The following is a 17,429-nucleotide window of genomic DNA, read 5'->3' as shown; positions in this document are numbered from 1 at the left end:
TCTCTATAGCTCAGTCTCCTGGACACACTGCCAATATTGCATCTGTTTCTAGATACAGCCGTGAGTATGGAAAATCCCCTGGCAAAGAGAATCTCCTTCTCACACACACACGCACACGCACACACACACACACACACACACACACACACACACACACACACACACACACACACACACACACACTGTCATACACATTATGCTCATCTGAACCACTTTCAACCTGGCATCCCTATTTCGGGTCGATCATTATAGGCAAGTCCCCGGGGCCCTATACTAGTCCCTCTCGTGTTTTGCGCTATAATATCTTCTGCAAATATATCCGATCTACACGCTCACAGCACACCGCAAGGCAACGTGTTGTGAGATTGTAGATTGCCTATAAGTGTAAAATAGGGCTTGAGTAGTTAAAGCTGCTGTAACCTTAGTTTGCACATGTAGAGGATGTGCCCGCACCTCATCTACACACCCCCTCCATTTACCTTCACACAACAGCATGCATCGAGCAGTCCTGCATATTATGTTCTGATTTGCACCTATCAGTTGTAAGAAGACTGCTTGTTATTACAGAGTGAAAGTCTAATCGCCATTACTGTTCCTTCCCCAGCCTCCTTGGTTTGTTCCATCTGTTGGATCATCAGCTGGAACAAGCCTCCAGAGGGCCTGTTGCAGGTGAATCCAGAGGGGAGAGGTGGGGGGAAATCTGGCTTGGTGTCTTTCACCTCCGTAAATTCTCCCCCTGAGTCTCTTAAGAACTACAAATGTGGCTTCTGTGGGGAAAGCTATGTTTTGGGGGGATAGGGATTTCAATCTGGACCAGTGGCGTAGCCAGAAACCGACAGACAGACCGGGAGAAATTGAGGGTGGGTTCATAACAATTCCACAAACCTCCACAAAGCTGTTGTGATCAGAGAAGGATGTCCATATAGCCACCATAAAGACTGACAAGAGCGAGAGAGAGAGTTTGTATCCCTGTGTCTCCTCCTAGGGTAGGTAGTAGGTACCCTCACAAAAAACATGCAGTAATCCCGGTCTCTCTCTGTAATGGCCCAGATAAGCGACCGCAGTTTTCCCGGTGAACCTGTGAACTGCAGTCGCCCCTGATAAGAGGGGAAAGGAACTGGTTGGAATAACATGTTCCTTCCACACGCTACGTCCAACCGGGGAATCTCCCCCCTGTCAGGTGAAAAGAAGCGGCGTGGATAGAGGGAAGCATGAGGTCAGTCCGATGCTCTCCCCAGGTTGGCAGAGGGAGTGTAGCGCCCAGGATTATATTAGACAATTGACACCGGGTGAAAAATGGGTTACAAAAGTCATGGGATAAAAAAAGAAAAAGGAAAAAAAGAACTACAGTAAAATACTAGGCATAAGCAGTCCAGGCAATATTCAGCAATGTTCCGCACAACCAGCAAAATATGATTATGATCAGACCACTCATGATATGCTAACCAAGCCAAGCTAAATGCTATCTTTGAACCAGAAAGTAACTAGAAGCAGTGCTCTTCCGAGCACAGGTCTCTGTCAGGTTAGGTAGGTTATTGTGGCCTCCTGGTGGCGCTATAATAGGGCAATGTGAAAAGGGTGCCATGTCTTCTTTGGCCTTTCACGGTAATGCATGCACGATTTGCGGCATTTTTCTGTAAAAATGTGTTTTGCACCAATTGTGCCACTAGTAATTAAACTTTTTCTTTTTTGTTTTTAATTCTTTTTCCAGCAGTAGCCTCTAGTCTAGGGACCACTAACTGGGCTTGGACTTTTATTGTATTTATTTATTTATTTTCAACTTGTTTATTGGATTTTCCATGGAAGCATAAAAATCAAAGTAATAGCTTCCCCTTGTGCAATCCATCAAATACAATAATATTGCAATAAACGGAATGAATTATCACCCAAAACATACAGAGAATAAATAGGCCTACAGGATAAAATAAAAAAATAAACGTATTTAAAACAAAAACAAACAAGCCGATAAACACAGACAGATAAACAGAACAAACCATCAGTCAAAGAGCACGCATCCCTGTCACATCTATGACTTTTAGCCTTGTTTTACACAAACAAACAAGCAAATCATGTCTTTCATCCAAGCATTTCCATGGTCTTTATTTATTTGACACAAATATAAAATGATGACTGGAATAAGATTTATCTCAGCAAGAGAGTGGTGTGCATGCTTTTACAACTAATCAAACAAATACATAATATTTTAATTCCAGCACTGGGGATGGGTGGGTCAAGGCAGGGTGGGTTGGTCTCCAGGCCTGGCCATCTGTGGCTACGCCACTGGACAGGAGGTGAGAACGTCTTCTCTCTCTCGCTCTCTCCCACTCTCTGTCTCTTTTCAAAATACCTTCTGTCATGATCCCGTCACTTTTTCCACTGCTGGTTATCGGTCGCAGTGTTCCATATGCACACCAGTCTGCTGTGTTTAGTCCGAGGGTGACATACAGCAGACTAGAGAGATGGATTGAGACGGACGCTGAGAAAAATATAGCCTAGTGTCTCTTCTGTCCAGAGGGGATGGCCGATGACTTCATCTCATCATGGGTCTCATTATGACTGAATCACTAAGACAGCAGACAGAAATGTATCCAGATTGTTGAGACTATTGGATAGCACTTTTCTTTTTATAGTGGATAAATGTGTCGCTTTGCAGTTGCTGAAATATAACACCTGAGAATGCAATTGGACATTACTGTTGTAATGATGTATGATGGTGATGCAAGACACGTCTGGAGGCGCCAGATGCAAAAAATGAATTGAAGCAGAACGCAAAAATCCATCCCTAACAGAAAGACTATCAATGTCTGATCCCCCCCCAAAATCTGTGTTTGTCCATCAATAATGTACAGTTACAGTAACTCATATATCACAGGTGCTTTAGCAATTCACTTGAGCAAGTCACTGCTCATTTAATGTAACTCACTCTGCATGAGGCTGTCAGCCAAATGTGATATACTCGCCAATCAGTGCCTCCTAAGGACAAACACCTGTTTTATTCCATGTTCAGTCAAGAGGCATCTTGTTACTAACATGACCTCACCTCACTCTCTTTTCCCGTCTTTCTTGCGAGTACATCTGTCAAGGAGTCTGTTTTCCAACCAGTGTGTATTTTGAAGAAGATTCTGCCTCACTTCACTGCTCTAGAAAAAAAAAAAAAAAAGTCTGCTGCTGCAAGCACGGCCAGTTTTCCATACTGTATTGGTGAAGGTTAAGAGGGAAAAACTGCAGACGCAGCTCAATGTGTTGGCAGATGTGCGTTTGGTAATATATTTTATATCTTGTTCCACCTCACATGCACTCCCAAACATGTAACTTTGATCAGGATACCAAAACAGCACAATGTCTGAGCTTAATGGATACCATCAGTGATATCAAAGATTTCTTTTGTTTTGCTTGCTTCTTTTTTTAACTGACCATGCACAGCCTTTTGTAATGGACCATACCAGCCTTTTGAAATGTGGGTCCTTTGTCACTCTTACTTTGATAGGATTTGATATAGGTCCATTGTGTCGTAGGATAATCCCCCAGTCCCATGCGTATACATGCATAATATGGGACCTATGACACAATATATCCTACATTAAAATTGTCTTAAGGGCTGAATGGAGTGTGTTCTATAAGCTAGTGATGATGACATCAGGCAGGATTTCCATATATGGGCAAAAAAGGGACAAGGACTGACAGATGACGAATATGAATCTAGTTGCGACCGCAGGTCACAGTTTACTATGAAAACCGGCACATCCAGTCCGTCAGTCAGTCCGTCCGTCTGTAACTCCTCAATGTCTATACGTGGGCCAACGGTGACGCAATCGTAGTCCTAGAGCGGCCATATTTTGGGTCAAACACAGGTGTTAAGGTCTTTGCACACTGCTGCGTTTTTCGGGCCGAATATCGGAGTGAATTTCGGAGTGCGTGAATAAAAAAATCAACCTCACGTTATGTCAATCACGTTTGCACACTGCCGCCCGTTTCGTATTTATTTTCGGACCAGGGTTGATTTTTCCCTTACTCTCTCTCTCTTTCCTCTCTCTCTCCCTGGCCTACGGCTTTCAGATTTCCAAAACGCAACGAAAACACGCAGTGCAGTGTGCAACCACCTTAAGAATTGTTTAATTGGCATAGAACTAATGCTCTACTCCAATCTGAACACCTGTGTAAGGCTGTGTTGACCCAAGAAAAAGCCGCTCTAGAACTACATATTGGCACACCCTATAGCTGTTCTGACATCACATAGTTGACTGTCACGTCTGCTGACTATCATCACCTGGATCTCCATATATTAAGATCACGACGCTGGCCTCATCAAACCCTGGATATCCATACATGGAGACGACTGGATCATCACCTAGATCTCCATATATGGAGCTGGTCAATATCTGCTCCATGTGCAACGCACCTATGTGCATGACCTCGCTTCTCGCCCTTAGGGCGTCTTAATGGTATCTATAATGTGTAACCTTTCAGCATGTCTGTCTGTCCATCCGTCCGTCCATCGAGGACCATCGAACCGATCGACTTCAAAATTGCTGTCACAGACAGACACAGACTGACAGCCGGGTTACAATGACTGAGAGGGGGAGAGGGGGTACCCACCAAATAGGCCAATGCTGGGTACCAGAACCTGAACACACAATAACCTTGGCAACGCTGGGCAAGCTAATAACGCTGTGTGAAGTGCCATATTTTCTGCTTGTATACTGTATGAAACTGAGTGAAAGCAAAAGGAAATCAACATTTCCTTCTGTATTCTCCCTCACTCAAATCTCATTCCTTGATCTTCCTGTTGCAGAGGAATTGTTTCCAAATATTCCCTGTACATTTGCTAAATCCTATTAGGCAAGTATTATGGCCCCACACACAGTGCCAATGTTCTGTCAGAGATCTGTGCTTTAAATCACCAGAAGCAGATGTACTCTCCATATACACTTAAGAACATAATGTTAAAGGAAGCAGAAGCGATATATGGTAGTGTACTGTACCCCAAGCTTCTGTGTTGTCATCCCACATGCAGAGATCTTTTTCCTTTTTAGTGTCAATAGAAGGTGGCTTGAAGACCAGCGATATTTACATACAGTATGCAGTATAGATCTCACATGCCAATAAAGCCGATAGATAGATAGATAGATCGATAGAGCATGAGAGAGAGACAGCATGTTTGTGACTGTAGAACTGATTTTCAAATCGCAGTCTCTGGGCTTTATTCCATGGATGTGAAGCACGATTTGCTCATTTGTAATGTGGATCCTACCCCGTTTCATATCGTAGCGCTCTGCAGAATTCATTTCACTCCTGCAGTTGCAGTTGAAACCGGACCAAAGCACTGTGTGTGCACATGGATCCTCATGACAGAAGGAACAGCGTCCCTTCCAGACAGGAAGTACAGTCTGCTGCGACTGAGTGCCAGCACCCTTATGGCATCATGGGAACCTTTATGATATCCTGTCTGCGAGGGTCCTCCAGGATCTCTCCAGTTCCCTCTGACATCCTGAGGGCTCGGCCAAAGAGGATCTGCTGCTGAGGACCTCCGCGTCCAGAGGAGGAGGAGGGTCCCACATCATGCCAGAAGAACTCTCTCCTCTTGATTAAATCCACGGGGATTATCTCCCAAGATCCAGCAGGCTTAATTGCCAAGATGAATAATACAGCGATGGGGAAGGCCACTCCAGATTGAAAGGCCAAGAAACAACAGGCAGGAGGAGGGAGAGGAAACACAGCCTTGTTCACATATGCGCATCACACACACATCACACACAAACACACGCACAAACACACAAAATCAATCCTAGGCCACCTTGAATGATGAGGATATCTAAATTGCAAAGCTTTTAAGTTTTAAGGCTGGCCCAGTGGAAATGATTCACAAGCTTGTAAACTGATCCATAAAGTTGTCCAGAGTTGATGTTTTACAAATATAAATCTCACTCTCCTTGTTTTATCGACAGGAGGATCATTGTGGCCTCATTGGAGCTACAGCTGCCTGTCTCTCTCTCTCCCTCTCTAGCTATCTATCTTTTCATTTATAGTGCTGTGATGGGAGAGGAGACATTTGGACATATAATTGAAGAGCCTTGATCTCCGTGTGGATTTGTCAAGCCTGGATGGATCCCATCATTCTCATGTAAACCCAAATGACCCTAGTCCTGTGGCAAGTCCTCTCACTCTCCTGCCCAAATGATGTCCACAGTCCTTCAGATGCTGTTATACTCGTGAGTTTAGTCACTTACGTAACCGCTGAAAAAAAGCCATACAGTGTAGTCACCAGTCACACATCCCTCCCTCCCCTCTCTTTCCCCAACTCTACCTCTCTATTCTCTACTGAATGTGCATGTTTTGTCTATCCCTCTGTCTCTAATATCATAGCCACATGCACGCATGCACATTAGAGCCTGACCGATATATCAGTTTGACCAATATATCAGCCATTTAACTTTATCAGTAGTGCCAATTATGCAGCTGATGTCTCCCAGTTGTTAATTATGTTTTTCAGATTGATTGAAAATTCACTTTTTGACGAGATATTGGTAAGTAGGACTCAAAACTTAAGTCTGATTCAGCATCAGAGGGTTTGGGTAGACTCTAAGGCATATTGCACATGCAGACATGCAGAGTTGTTTTGTTTTCAGGCATGAATTATGGTGATGTTTAAAGAGATGGAACATTGAGGGAGCACTAAAGAAAGGCAGAGAGGTCAGAGACCAGTGCTATCTCCACTCACCTTCCTGTCTGTCAAATAGTCTCCTGTCTGAAAATAAAACAAAGCACTGCCTAAACAAAATCGTAAAGACATGTAACTGTTCTCTGCATAGGTCCTTCTCTGCCTGTCAAGCCCTTTGTTAACCGGAACTGCCCACTCACCATAGCTGCAGGAGAGGGCATTTAGCCAGTCCAGATGTCACGCCAGTCCCACTGAAAAGTCTAGTTCCTGGCACTTCAGTACCCGGTGGAGAGCTCCTTCTGAGAGCACTTATACTCAGAACCAAATGGGTGCCTTGTATGCAGCTCCATTGCCCCTCTTTGCCAGGAACAACGGACAACCAAAGCTGGAAAGTCTTACCTCCCTCTTGTTGCTACTCCATTTCTAATAGTTTTCCACTTCAAGTGGGATTTGTGACAGCACCATAATGCATTTTACACTGGTGAAAGACGGGACACCTTTTTTTTGTGGGGATTATAAGCCTGTTCTGATCGTTTGCTGATTAAGATAGCTACTACACTAGGGTACCAGGGTTGCTTTTGGGTTGCAGTTATTATCTGTGGTTGTCATAGGAAAGAATAGCCTATGTATTGGTTTGCTGGGAGCTAAATGCTATCCTTGTTTCACCAAAGGTAGATACTTATTGCAAAAGGACTCCCAAACTTCCCCTTGAAGCATTTAAGCATCTTTGTCTGTCTATCCATCTTTCTATATTTCTGTCTGTCTATCATTGTGTGAGCTGACAGACTTATGTCCTCAAATATTATGTCTTTTAAAGAAAAGTTATTACATTTCCGCACACACCAATGACTTCTGCATTGATTTTTATTCGACTTTTAGTTCACAAACACCTTTATCAAGACAACCCAACCATAAATAATACACTAGCAAAATCATTAGAGACAAGGGAAATTACAGTTTCAGCTCAATGTCTACAAATCCGTCCCAAAGTCAACTAGAGAGAATGTGAGAAAAAAAAAGAAAAAAAGGCAGCACTTCAGGAAGTCTGAATAAGTAATACAAGAGTTTATTTTTGACGACAGGTAGATAGATACTTATTGCAAAAGGACTCCCAAACTTCTTCCCCTTGAAGCATTTAAGCATCTTTGTCTGTCTATCCATCTTTCTATATTTCTGTCTGTCTATCATTGTGTGAGCTGACCAACTTATGTACTCAAATTTCGACGTTTAGTTCACAAACACCTTTATCAAGACAACCCAACCATAAATAATACACTACCAAAATGTTAGAGAGAAGGGAAATTACAGTTTCAGCTCAATGTCTACAAATCCGGCCCAAAGTCAACTTGAGAGACTGTGAAAAAAGAATGGCAGCACTTCAGGAAGTCTGAATAAGTAATACAAGAGTTTATTTTTGAGAACTGGTATGTTTTTCTCTCATTCGGGCCACCCTACATTTATCTTTGAAATGCAGAGTAACATTAACATTTTTATGCAAGGAAAACCTGACTCTGTGGTGTATCCAAGCCATAATTTGGGCACATTAAAGAACAGCATGTGATCGGCACGCACTTTCCTGCTCTTGCCATAACAATGAAAGTAAGGATGTGGGACAAAGCCACATGTGTGATTCTAGTGCATGCTTGTGTGCACTAGAATCAGTGGACCTTGTATTAATATCCCATCATGGCCATGGTGTATATTGTATTTCTGTAGACCTACACATGCATGCATGTCATGTGCTTGTCCGTGCACGCGTGCAAAATACTTTCTTTTCTGCTACTGTAAGCTCATCCTAATAATTATCTAATGTCAAGAGGATGTGTTAGTTTAAGCTTCACCTACAGCCATTCTAGAATGTTTAATTGCGTAAGAGGAAGATTTACATTAAACTAGTAATTTAAAAGCGTGTGCGTGTGTGTGTGCACACACACAGTATAAGCAGTCCCCTGGTCATTCCTAGTTTTCAAGACAGAATGACTTGTGAAAGAAAGCAACAGAGTGAATGGAGCATGAGAAAGAGAGAAAGAGAGAAAGAGATAGAAAGAGAGAAAGATAATAAACAGACAATGGAGGTGATTTGGGACGAGTGAAACTCTGGCTGAGAAATCTTGCCCTTTGTTCCATCCAGAGGTTAAAGAAACTGCATCTTGAGTGAGTTCACTGCTCTTTATAAGACTTGTGGAAGAAGGAAATACGTTTTGGCACGCATGCCCCAGATTCAACAGAGGAAAAGTAGGCCACATTTAGGCTACCATCTTATGGGGGGGAAGACTTCTGTTAAATAGTTTTCAAAGGCTGGCAGAATGAAATCAAACGTCATTAAATAAAGTTGCCAAAGCTTGTCTGCTAATGTTATTGCTATTACTAATATATTTACAAAAATAGGTGCAGCCTGTGTAATCCATACATAGAGAGCACCAAAGGGCAGAGGTTATGCTTCAGTGCTTAAGTATTGTTTCTGCAACATTCATGCAAAAAAACTGAAAACGTCTAACAGATCCTCTAATCAGAAATAAACCTCAGTTGACCCGACCATGAAAGTGGAAAAGCAAAACGTTTTTTTGATCATTTAATGGATCTCATTTATTAAGTCTATATATTGGTGTTGGGCCATTGCAGCATGTCCCTGCCCCGCATTGACATTTAGCAGGTTCTTGTTTTTTTTACTCTCAGCTCCCTGCATTGTTCTCAGATGTATTGTACAAATGGAATTAAGCATACAGGAAAGAAGCTTTAAAGTTGCAAATTGCCACTCATGAGAGCATAGTCAATTGTATTCAGGTATTGAACATAGAAAATAAATGGTAGAAAATTGTGTATAAGAACAATATATTGATTTGGTGCTGTGTCAAGTCTCCAGTCAAAGTATTGTGTAAATCACAGTATGAAGTCTGATCACTGCCCAGCTAGGACAGTGTGGCTGCACTTCATGACAGGAAGCTCTAAAATGAGGGTTGGACTTCTGGAATCCAAACTTCCTATTGTTAACTGGGGAGCCGAATGGCAGAAATTAAAATATCAAAGACAATTTTTGACAAGATCTGAGAGCATGCAACACAGCGAGGAAAAAGCTGTGATGAATGGTTTGTGTGCAGACATTAGACACACTACTCATGAAATAAAAGTCTGCTCACTGATGCAGAAAATTGAGGAACATTGGCCTTGTTAACATTTCTCCATAAATGAGCGCAATTGACTGCAAGGCATATATCAACTATTTAAAGCATCGTTTTGTACAAGACTATATATACTGTGCTGGTAAAGTGAGAAACCAAATCTTATAGTCTCAAAAGAATGGTTAAAGGATATGCACTATAAACATTATTAATTATTACAAATGTAAAGTATTTCTTTGGAAGCTGTTTTATGAACTTATTTAATCAGACAGAGATGCCCCTGAGACCACTTAGTGACACCAATTCACACAATTAGAGCAAAACATGGTAACTGGGGATTTTATTATTTGTTTGTTGTATGATCACATGCCATATAAAAGTTCTGTTGATTTTGAAGTCATTAATCATTGAGTATACACTTGACTCCAGCATTCTTTCTTGGAAAGGGTAATAGAGTTCTGGTGTGCAGCCAAAGCATAATTCTTGGGAGAACACTGCCACCTTTTGGTTACATGGTATACTTCCAGTGAATGTTAGATTGAAAAATAAGTCTTTGGTTATGCCATGTTTCAGCTGATGAGACTTCAGGACTCTCATATCACTACATTTGAATAAGTCTTTCCTCAAACAATTGTAAATCATTAACTGCAGAGCTCTAGATTCCAATATTTAAACTGGAATGTGCTCTAGATATTTGTATTGTGATGAAGTTATCATACATCTGGTGACCATCTACCAGTGATAAAAAAAGAAAACATGACATTCTATTAAGTTTCTATAAAGTGATACATTTCTTATTTTCCTTGAACCCTCACTGGTAACTTCATGTTGCCTGTATAAGTTCTGTATGGCTTCCCTTGCCTTCCCTTTACAACTGTCTTTGAATATAGAGTTTGAGAGTCAAGTCCAAAACAAACACAGAAAAAGATGAATTGAAAGCCACCATTTTATTATAATACATCAAAAACATATTTTCAGTGACTTCAACCGATCTTGGTGCCAACCATTATGACAAACACAAAGCTCCGCAGATTTAATATGCATTCTGGATATTTAACATTAACTACCGTATAACGGTCATCACTTGAATACGATAAGCCACCTTGCTCTGAAAGATATATTTGTGCGTTTAAGGGAATAAAGTCCAGGGGAGGGAGAAGGAACTGGGCCAGATCTTTGCATGGGCCTTTTTGAGCGATGCTAACCGCTCCAATACGTGACTTTGTGTGTATGTCCATGTGTTTTTCCAAGTGTTCAAATCAAATACTGATGTCACATATCCAAGAGTTTCCATGGTATCAAATACCCAAAACATGTGACGTCATGTGGGTCTATCATCATCAGCAACGCTCACTTCACAAGGGTGTGATTTATTTTATCTTATGTCCTACTTGAGTCAGATGGGTATCACATGAAAGACCATACGAGTCAGAAAAACTGACAATTACAACATTTGAAGTTAGTATCTCAATGTCAATAAAGTATCATTTGTGTTCATTTATCCAGAATTATTTGTGGATAATTATTTTTTTAGACTTTTAGTGCATTTTCTTGATCCATTAAAGAAAATCTTAGAACAATTTGGAAGTGCTATTTGACCCAGTTCAAACATGCTCTTACCCCTAGAAAGTGCCAGCTGGGGACATTCTAAAGGCTTAGAGTTCACTTTTTGGCGTTCTGGAAACGATCTGTAACGTTCTCCCAGTTGATGACATTCCAGATAGCTTTGACATAGTCAGGCCGGACGTTCTTGTACTGCAGATAGTAAGCATGCTCCCATACATCAATACCAAGGAGGGGAATAAGGGCTGTGGATCAGAAAAGAAGAAATCGATATAACAGAACTAGGAGTGGGTTCGATTCTACTTATAATAAACAGATTTGGCAACACAGACCAGTGCTACAGCTACTGTAGAATTAGTAGCCACAAATCCTCACACATTCTCCTAATAATTTTGCCTTAATTAAATAGGCCTATTCTTGATTCTGCTTCATCAGAAATTTGATATTAACAAAGTACACAAAAAGTAATTTTGCAATTGTAATAAAAAAAAATATATGTATATATATATATATATATATATATATAACGTATATGCCGATATATATATCTTATCGTGGCCTCTGTATCGTGATACATATCTATCGTGAGATTGCTGGCAATACCCACCCCTGTTCCATTTACAGTGGCATTGCCATTAGAAACTAACTGACCTGTGGTTCCCTGGAGAGGGTCCTGGTTAGCACAAGCAGCAATGCGGAGCCTGCCACTCTCCTTTTCATAGCCCAGCCAGCCCCAGCCTGAGCCCTGCACTGCCACTGTAGCAGCAGACATCTTCTCCTTCATCTTCTCGAAGGAGCCAAAGTCTCTCTGGATGGCCTGCATCAGCTCCCCTGCAGGATGCCAAAGAAAGCAACAAGCTATTGAGCTGACCGGTGATGAGGTGCAATTATATTATTATGTTATATTGCTTAGTAGTGAATATATTTGCTAGTTTGAGTGTGAGTCCTGAGAACTTGGATCTAACACCAGTTGTAGATTTCAGAACATGACCCTGAGACACAACTGCTGATAAGCTAAGATGAGAGGAGAGGTAGAGAGTGCATAGATGCCACTGCCAGTCAGTGGCCCCTTTGTTTTATTGCTGTGTGAAAGAGATACGTTCTTGACTTTTAACTAGAGCTGTAGAGAATAACGTGTTATTGTTATTGTTTTTGCTTTAGCCAATTTTATGAACTGAGAGTCAGGGTAGGGCAAGTCAGTCTTCGTCTTGTCTGTCGTTGGTGAAGGACATGTGTTTATGTTGTGTGACTGTTACAGCACTGTAAATAAATGTTTTCTATTATCTTTTAACATCGTTTCGGAGTCAAGGTTTACTGATCTTTTGAGTCTTCAATTCCGCTGGGCTTTAGTCATAAAGTAAGTAGGATTTCTATGTCACCGGTTCACATTAATGATTTAGCATTAAGAAAGTGCACTTTATTCACATCTAATCACAATATTTAGGGGGTTGGATGGCCCAGTTAGCTTTATAACAGTTAACGCTGTCCACCCATTATCTAGCTACCATTCAAATAAGTTCTTGTTCTTGAGAATATTCTTTTTTAATTTGAATGAATTTACAAAGGATACAAACAATTAGTTTCTGTTACAAAGGATGTTACAAAATAGGAGTGTGGCATATCCTATATACTGAAGAGTTTGTTGAGATAACATACGTTTCCATCCTGCAGAGTGGAGATAAGCGCTTGCATATCATAGGCTAAAATGAACGAGAAAGGAATTGTTGTTCTACAATAATGTTGACCAACTTCAGGGGTTTGTGATGGCTCAGCCAGTTAATGAACAGATGATCAAAGATCTCAGTATACAGATGTGTCAGTCAGGTGACATCTAAATTCAATGAATATTGAATCTAGATCTATTATCTGAAATGTTATCTTGCATGTACATGTTTAAGTTCTAAAATGTACTACTACTATCTGTATCTACTATTACATTTTTCTTAGAGCCGCATCCCACTTCCAAAGCCATACCCGCCCCTTTACATCGACTTCAACTCATAGCTAGCTCCGATGTCGGTAGAACGCCATACACGCCCCCTTTACATCGACTTCAACTCATAGCTAGCTCCGATGTCGGTAGAATGCACGGCACAGCCGTCCGCTGATTCGCCCCCCGTCGCCATGGTGTGAGAGAGAGAGAGAGAGAGAGAGAGAGAGAGGCACGTTCCGAGAGACTATCAGTGCAGAAGCGCAGAGACTATCATATCAGTGCAGAAGCGCGTGGAGAGAGAGAGACAGAGAGAGAGAGAGAGAGAGAGAGAGAGAGAGAGAGAGAGAGAGAGAGAGAGAGAGAGAGAGAGAGAGAGAGAGAGAGAGAGAGGCACGTGCGAGAGAGAGAGAAACGAGAGAGAGACAGAAACAGAGTGTATATTTCCTCTGTCTGTGTGAATCACCTAAAAACAGTCAACAAATCTCGCACGCCGCAAATGAGAGAGGGGGGAGGCAGCAAGAGAAGGCAGGAGAGAGAGAGAGAACAGCGCAAGGACTTGGTGGAAGTTTGAGGGAAAGAGAGAGAAAGACAGGGGAGGGGGAGGGGGCAGGGGGAGAGAGCGAGAGAGAGAGACGGAGAGAGAAAGACGGGTGATGTGTGTTGCGCACCAGTAGCCACTAATCACAATATACAAATAGGCTACACCGCTACAAATGTACTGTCTGTGTTACTATCGGGAACCAGGCTTCAGATTCAACAATGGACAAGATGATCTGACTGCCTCTGCTCCGCTCTGAGAGGGGAGAGGTTGGAGAGAGAGGCACGTGCGAGAGAGAGAGAAACGAGAGAGAGACAGAAACAGAGTGTATATTTCCTCTGTCTGTGTGAATCACCTAAAAACAGTCAACAAATCTCGCACGCCGCAAATGAGAGAAGGGGGAGGCAGCAAGAGAAGGCAGGAGAGAGAGAGAGAACAGCGCAAGGACTTGGTGGAAGTTTGAGGGAAAGAGAGAGAAAGACAGGGGAGGGGGAGGGGGCAGGGGGAGAGAGAGACGGAGAGAGAAAGACGGGTGATGTGTGTTGCGCACCAGTAGCCACTAATCACAATATACAAATAGGCTACACCGCTACAAATGTACTGTCTGTGTTACTATCGGGAACCAGGCTTCAGATTCAACAATGGACAAGATGATCTGACTGCCTCTGCTCCGCTCTGAGAGGGGAGAGGTTGGCGGCCCTTCGGGCCACTCACATCTAGAGTTCGGCCCACTCACCCCGACCGACCGACCGACCGACCGACCGATTAGTCGGCGACCTGGCCAACTCGGGAACGATGTAAATAGAGAATGAATGCCCCGCCCTTTAATGCAAACCCCATTATACCTGTTGTCATAGGACCCGTTTTGACCATCTGTTTGCCTGTGTCCATTTATGCCCATATATGGAGATATCTGTATCTGTCTGTCTGTCGGCGTCCATTTTATGTCCATATATGGAGATCACTGCAGATATAGTTCTGGGTCCATTTTATGCCCATATGCCCATATATGGAGATATCTGTCTATTTGCGTCCATTTTATGCCTGCCCCACCCTTTAATGCAAACCCCAATATACCTGTTGTCATAGGACCCGTTTTGACCATCTGTTAGCCTTTGTCCCCACCCTTTAATGCAAACCCCAATATACCTGTTGTCATAGGACCCGTTTTGACCATCTGTTTGCCATTGTCCCCTTATGCCCATATATGGAGATCTCTGCACACACAGTACCGGTTGCGGAAAACTCTGATGTCAGACATCAGTTCCGCATACAGGCATTCATTTTATGCCCATATATGGAGAACGTGGGAAGAATGGTTTAGAGATACTCGGATTACATACATACATACACATTCACAGAGATTTTTTGTTGACTCATGTGGCGTACGTGATGTCAGAGCCTTTTATGAAGTGATGTCACAATGAGTCAGCGCTTCCTCCGGAACAGCCTGATGTCAACAATCAGCTCCGCATAAGGAGATTCCGAACGTTTCGCGCCGGTTTCGGAAAACCGCGAGTCGGGTCGGGTCGAGGCCCGGCACTGCACTCCGCGCGGCGGCGGGGAACGCGCGTGCCGAATCTGAAGCCGGTGGGACAACGGTTCTCGAGATACGCGGATTACAAACAAACAAACAGACAGAGATTTGTCGCATTTATAGATAGATAATAATAACACAATTAGGCCAAAACTTTTTTTTTTTTCCAAAAAACTTTTCTTTCAAAAAAAAAGTTTTTTGAAAAAAATTTTTTTTTTCTCAAAAACCCATTACAAATCCATTTGATTGCTGGTATACCGTGATTGAGGGCCCCCAAAGGGGGCCCGAAATTCTAGTCTTTTACATTTGACTAGTTTCTATCCTTCTCACATGATTTCTGGTCTCTCCTGCTCATCAAAACGACTACAAGTGTAAAGAAGTGGGTGGCATTATTAAACCTGTGATGTAACAATACAAGCTTGGTCTTCTGGCTCACCCTGTGGCTCCCCTCCACCATTTGGTGAGAGATTTGTCCAGAAGATGGTGTGGTTGATGTGGCCTCCGCCATTGAACTTCAGAGCACCCTGGAGGGCAACCTGTGCCGTCACGTCACCTGGAGTAGGAACCAAACACGTCCATGGGAATTAGCACAAGAACACAAGAACCCCTCCACCCCCAACATTTCATTTGAAACGTCATCTGCGCTCTGTACCCTTTGCAAGTGCTTCCTGGTACTTCTCCTCCGTGACGTTGAGGTTGTTGACATACGTGGCGTGGTGCTTGCTGTGATGGATCTGCATTATTTCAGCGCAGATGTGGGGCTCCAAGGCGCCATAGTCATACGCCAGGTCAGGTAGCGTGTGCTTCTGCCTTGATGCAGTCACCTGGTTTAATGTTTGACACAGGCTGGCTGCACACCTGAAACAAAGACAAGTGCTTGAATTAAAATAATATCCACAGGCAACTTAAGCTACAATGCCAACTGGTATCTACTGTAAGTTACAATACCAACCCTTGACAGCACATTCATTGAAACCCTATCATAAAAGTCCTATCTATCTGGCAGTGGTGGCTCCTGGCAAACGTGTTAGCAATAGCATTCAATCATTATATCAGATAGCATTATATAATTATATCAAGTTGCTTTCGGCTATCACTACTAGATATTTGGTGGCTTCCGAGGAAATGTGAGTTCAGGCAAGAAATGTCACTGTTAAGTAAGTAGCAGCCTGGTCCAAGTTATCCAATACAATGGGTGGAGCAGCTGTCCTCAAGTGCCCTATACTACTACTTTAAGTTCACTGCTAAATTAAATTAATGGGGACAGACAAATAATGCCATACATGCATCATAGCTCATAGCTTACTAAATGAAATAAGAAACATACAGTACTTGTGCGACTGTTTAAACGCCCCAAAAGCTAACTTAGCCCTGCTGCTAGGCTATGATAGCATCTCCAGGTTTCAATAAACATGCCTTCGTCTCAAGTTCATGTACATGCTATCTATCTCTGGCTAACATTAAGACTGTGCCTTGGATTAGCTAGGCGCTTTCTACAGTTAAAGTGCTATTCGTGTTTGTTTTACCTGCGTACTTGACCAACTCTGCAAAGCATGATGTTATACGATCCACACACGTCGTCTCGATTCGAATGTATGGTTAATGCACGCTCACATACACACAGCTGGGACTGTCCTTGAAACAACTGACAGCGTATAATACAGTATCTGGCTTAAAGTCCTGTTTGCAATTTGGTGTTAGGGGAGTTTCTCACCTGAACTGAGTCAGTGGGTCCCTAGACATGAAAAATCACAGAGGTGCTCGTCCGCCATAGTGCCAGGAATGGCGCAATGGCCAAATCAAATATGGCTGCCATCGGCTATGATGAAAATCCAACTTTTCTGTTTCTGCGTGTATATGCACATGTAATACCTCTATTTGGACTAATTGTGGTGTGGGGAATTCATTTCTGATATTGGCCATTGTTAGGAGTAAAAACAGGTGCAGTAGGTCTAAATCAACTAATGCTGACATGTATAATTCATTTCTGACATTGTTTTGACCATTAAGGATCATCTTGTCTTTGAAATATCAATGTCAATGCCATTTTCTAAAAACGATTTTGTTCATTACTTGCACTT

At 42.4% G+C, this 17,429-nt stretch overlaps 1 protein-coding gene across 2 annotated transcripts; it reads right to left on the bottom strand.

Annotated features, from left to right (window-relative positions):
* Positions 1–10,709: 10,709 nt before the first annotated feature.
* On the bottom strand, positions 10,710–17,136 carry sod2 (superoxide dismutase 2, mitochondrial). 2 transcript variants are annotated; one of them, XM_080744487.1, is made up of 5 exons: positions 17,063–17,136; positions 16,001–16,206; positions 15,785–15,901; positions 11,992–12,171; positions 10,710–11,585 (listed from the first exon to the last, which is right to left on the bottom strand). In XM_080744487.1, the coding sequence occupies exons 1-5, from the start codon at positions 17,089–17,091 to the stop codon at positions 11,440–11,442; spliced, it is 678 nt and encodes a 225-aa protein (XP_080600613.1). In that variant the 5' UTR covers positions 17,092–17,136; the 3' UTR covers positions 10,710–11,439. The 2 variants fall into 2 exon arrangements, with proteins under 2 accessions (XP_080600613.1, XP_080600612.1); XM_080744486.1 differs by lacking the exon at positions 17,063–17,136 and adding an exon at positions 16,875–17,023.
* Between the last annotated feature and the right edge of the window lie 293 nt (positions 17,137–17,429).

The sequence above is a fragment of the Nannobrachium achirus genome, assembly GCF_963921795.1.
Source record: "Nannobrachium achirus genome assembly, chromosome: 16".
In the NCBI taxonomy this organism is placed as follows: Eukaryota; Metazoa; Chordata; class Actinopteri; order Myctophiformes; family Myctophidae; genus Nannobrachium; species Nannobrachium achirus.
Note: the sequence above shows the minus strand (reverse complement) of the source record. Positions and strands in the feature narration are given on the sequence as shown.

Coding starts and splice junctions, on each gene's coding strand:
- sod2 (XM_080744487.1), bottom strand. CDS start 17,091: ATGTCTAGGGACCCACTGACTCAGTTCAG. Junction 15,902..16,000: donor CCAGGAAGCACTTGCAAAGG/GTACAGAGCGCA, acceptor TTCCTACTCCAG/GTGACGTGACGGCACAGGTT. Junction 12,172..15,784: donor TGGTGGAGGGGAGCCACAGG/GTGAGCCAGAAG, acceptor GGCATCCTGCAG/GGGAGCTGATGCAGGCCATC.